The sequence below is a fragment of the Lactuca sativa genome, chromosome 9, assembly GCF_002870075.4.
Source record: "Lactuca sativa cultivar Salinas chromosome 9, Lsat_Salinas_v11, whole genome shotgun sequence".
NCBI classification, from domain to species: Eukaryota; Viridiplantae; Streptophyta; class Magnoliopsida; order Asterales; family Asteraceae; genus Lactuca; species Lactuca sativa.
Window position 1 is genome coordinate 16,021,619 of NC_056631.2, and position 2,952 is coordinate 16,024,570.

The following is a 2,952-nucleotide window of genomic DNA, read 5'->3' on the forward strand; positions in this document are numbered from 1 at the left end:
AAAAAATAAAAAATAAATAAAAATAAATCCTGTTTTTTTTTGAAAAATACGTGTAATATTCTAATAGAATATTACACTAACATATTCTAAAAAATAATTTTAAAATACAAAATAAATGAAAAAATATAAAAATTCTTTTTTTAAATATTATTTTCGAAACTTGAATTAACTAAAAATAAAAAAAATCCATTTTTTTTGAAAAATATGTGAAATATTTTAATAGAATACTACATTATACATATTTAAAAAATAATTTTAAAATGCAAAATAAATGGAAAAATCCAAAAATTCTTTTTTTAAATATTATTTTCGGGACTTGAATTAACTAAAAAAAATAAAAAATAAATAAATAAATGCGTCTCACGGTCTCACAAAATTAGGCCGTCTCACATGAACCTAACCCTCTCTCTCTCTCTCTCTCTATATATATATATATATATATATATATATATATATATATATATATATATATATATATATATATATATATATATATATATATATATATATATATATATATATATATATTATAGTAAAATTATAAATATGCTATAAAGATCCAAATCCATTTTGATCCTTGCTTAGAATTAGCCTTTATTTGACCCGTTAGCCAATCTATCCTTTTTCTAAGGGTTCGCATTGATGCTGATAGCTCTGACAAAATTAATAGACTTATGTTCCCAATTTAAAGGACGAGGATTTTTCTCTTTAGTCAATGCCAATATTTTCATGCATGGCGGCATAACACGATCAAAATCAAATGTCAACAACTGAGCTTTCATGAGTTCGTATGCGTTTCCTATTTGTTTAATTATGTACTTGTTTCGACAGGACTCCGTTTCTATATGCACTCTTGTAAAAGTTTTACTGTGTCTTGCTGATGAACCCAGGGCTGCAGGAAACTTAAGCACTGTGTTGCCAATGTCGAATTATTGCAGGTTATTTGGAATTCTAATATTGATGTTGCTTAGCTTTCAAAGCCTTTTAACAGCACATGCGACTTCAATCTTTTTAAAAAGTTTGAAGCTACAATCGAATGGCAAGAAGCTGAGAATTCTCGTTCCAGATTTCGGCACATTCCCGAATTTGGTACAACTTACTATTGATCCAAGAACAAATGAATCGAGTGCGAGTGGATTCTGTTGGGATGTTTTCAATGCTGCATTCAAGGCCATAGACTATGGAGTAGGGGTTGAGATTATTCCATACCCTTATAAGGATGGACGTAGTTACAATGATTTAATCGACAAAGTCTCTCTTATGGAATATGATGCTGCTATTGGGGATATAACCATCACAGCAAATAGATCTCTTTATGTTGACTTCACATTGCCCTTTACTGATCTGGGAATAGGCACACTAGCCCAAAACTCCAAGAAAAACATCTGGATCTTCTTAGATCCTCTTAGTGCAGATCTTTGGACCATAAGTGCTTGTTTCTTTCTCTTTTTGGGATTTGTTATTTGGTTTATTGAACATCGTACCAACGAAGAATTTCAAGGTTCACCAACGCAGCAAATCGGAACAACTCTCTGGTTTGCGTTTTCGACCCTTGTTTATGCTCACAGTAAGCTCTCTAACTCTTTTCTCTTATCTCATTTTACTTAAAGATTTTATATTCTTGAACATTAGTATATATCAATCTTCACCTTTGTAATTAACAAATACTCACAAAGCATGTACCATAGATCTGTTGGAAATTGAGTTGGTGATTGGAAACTGCAGGGGAGAAGCTGCAAAGTAATCTATCAAGATTCGTGGTTACTGTTTGGGTTTTCGTAGTGCTTGTTCTCACGTCAAGTTACACTGCAACATTGAGTTCACTTTTAACAGTACAACAGATTGAACTGAATGAGAGGTCTATCGGATTCCAGGGTCTTTCGAACATAGGAGGAGTTGTCTATAACAATTTGAACTTAGCAGACACCAAATTTGAGACGCTATATACACCCGAGGCCTACGTCAATGCATTAACAAGTGGAAGCGTTGATGCAATCGTTGACGAGATCCTTTATCTCAAATCAGTCCTTGCAATTTATCCGGCTGCTGACTTCTCCTTGATCGCTACAGCATCCACCACTAACGGTTTTGGCTTTGTCAGTGTTCTCTAGCTAATCCTTTTGGCTTCTTCCAGTTCCATAACTCCACACCGATGATCTCGTTTCCATGTCTAATATAGTTACTTTTGCAGGTGTTCCAGAAAGGTTCACCCATGGCTGGAGAGATGTCGATTGAGATAACAAAGATGCGAGAAGAGGGGACATTGAAAGCATTAGAGGATAAATGGTTAAATCGTGAATCTGCAGTGACGTTAAAGGATTTTTCTTCCCCTTCACCAAAAATCTTGAATCTTTACGGGCTTCGAGGCCTTTTTCTTATAAGCGGTGTATCAATGGCGCTAGCGCTTTTGGTTTCGACGGTTGGTCCTGTTAGTAAAAAATGGAATATCAAAAATAAGATGAAGATACTAAGGTGTATCTTAATAAGATCTCCCGAAATACACGCAGACAGTGACGTGGAATCAACAGTTTGATTTTATTTTATTTTATTTTATTTTTGTATCAAATATATATATTTTTGATTACTTTTTTGGATCTCCTTTGTTACCTACTAGGTGTGTGAGACTCATGTATTACATTAGTTTATTTAAAAAAATTAAATATTAAATTTTAACAATTTGAAAACTTCGAATTTATAAGAAGAATGAAAAAATTTTGAATTATTAAAATTAAGGAAGCTTTAATGTATTGAATACATTGCATATATAAACTCTTTCTAATAAATACCTTACATATATATTACCTTACATATTAAATGTGAAATTTTAATTTAATAAAATGAAAAATACAATAAAATGACAAGTGGAAAATAGAAAATTTAAAAAATCTAGAAAATGTCATGTGTCCAAATAAATGAGAATATGACATGTGGCAAAAAAAAACCTTCATTTGT

General features: G+C 31.7%; 1 protein-coding gene across 1 annotated transcript; it reads left to right on the top strand.

Moving 5' to 3' along the window:
- The first annotated feature begins 730 nt into the window (after positions 1–730).
- LOC111885550 (glutamate receptor 1.3-like) lies at positions 731–2,605 on the top strand. The gene is made up of 3 exons (XM_023881799.2): positions 731–1,567; positions 1,726–2,096; positions 2,192–2,605. Exons 1-3 carry the CDS (start codon positions 781–783, stop codon positions 2,531–2,533), a joined length of 1,500 nt encoding a protein of 499 aa, XP_023737567.2. The 5' UTR covers positions 731–780; the 3' UTR covers positions 2,534–2,605.
- The last annotated feature ends 347 nt before the right edge of the window (positions 2,606–2,952 follow it).

Bases quoted from the DNA above. Each gene is read 5' to 3' on its own strand.
- LOC111885550 (XM_023881799.2), top strand. From the start codon at position 781: ATGAGTTCGTATGCGTTTCCTATTTGTTTAATTATGTACTTGTTTCGA. The intron at 1,568-1,725 runs GTAAGCTCTCTA...TGGAAACTGCAG, and splicing joins GACCCTTGTTTATGCTCACA to GGGAGAAGCTGCAAAGTAAT. The intron at 2,097-2,191 runs GTCAGTGTTCTC...TTACTTTTGCAG, and splicing joins CCACTAACGGTTTTGGCTTT to GTGTTCCAGAAAGGTTCACC.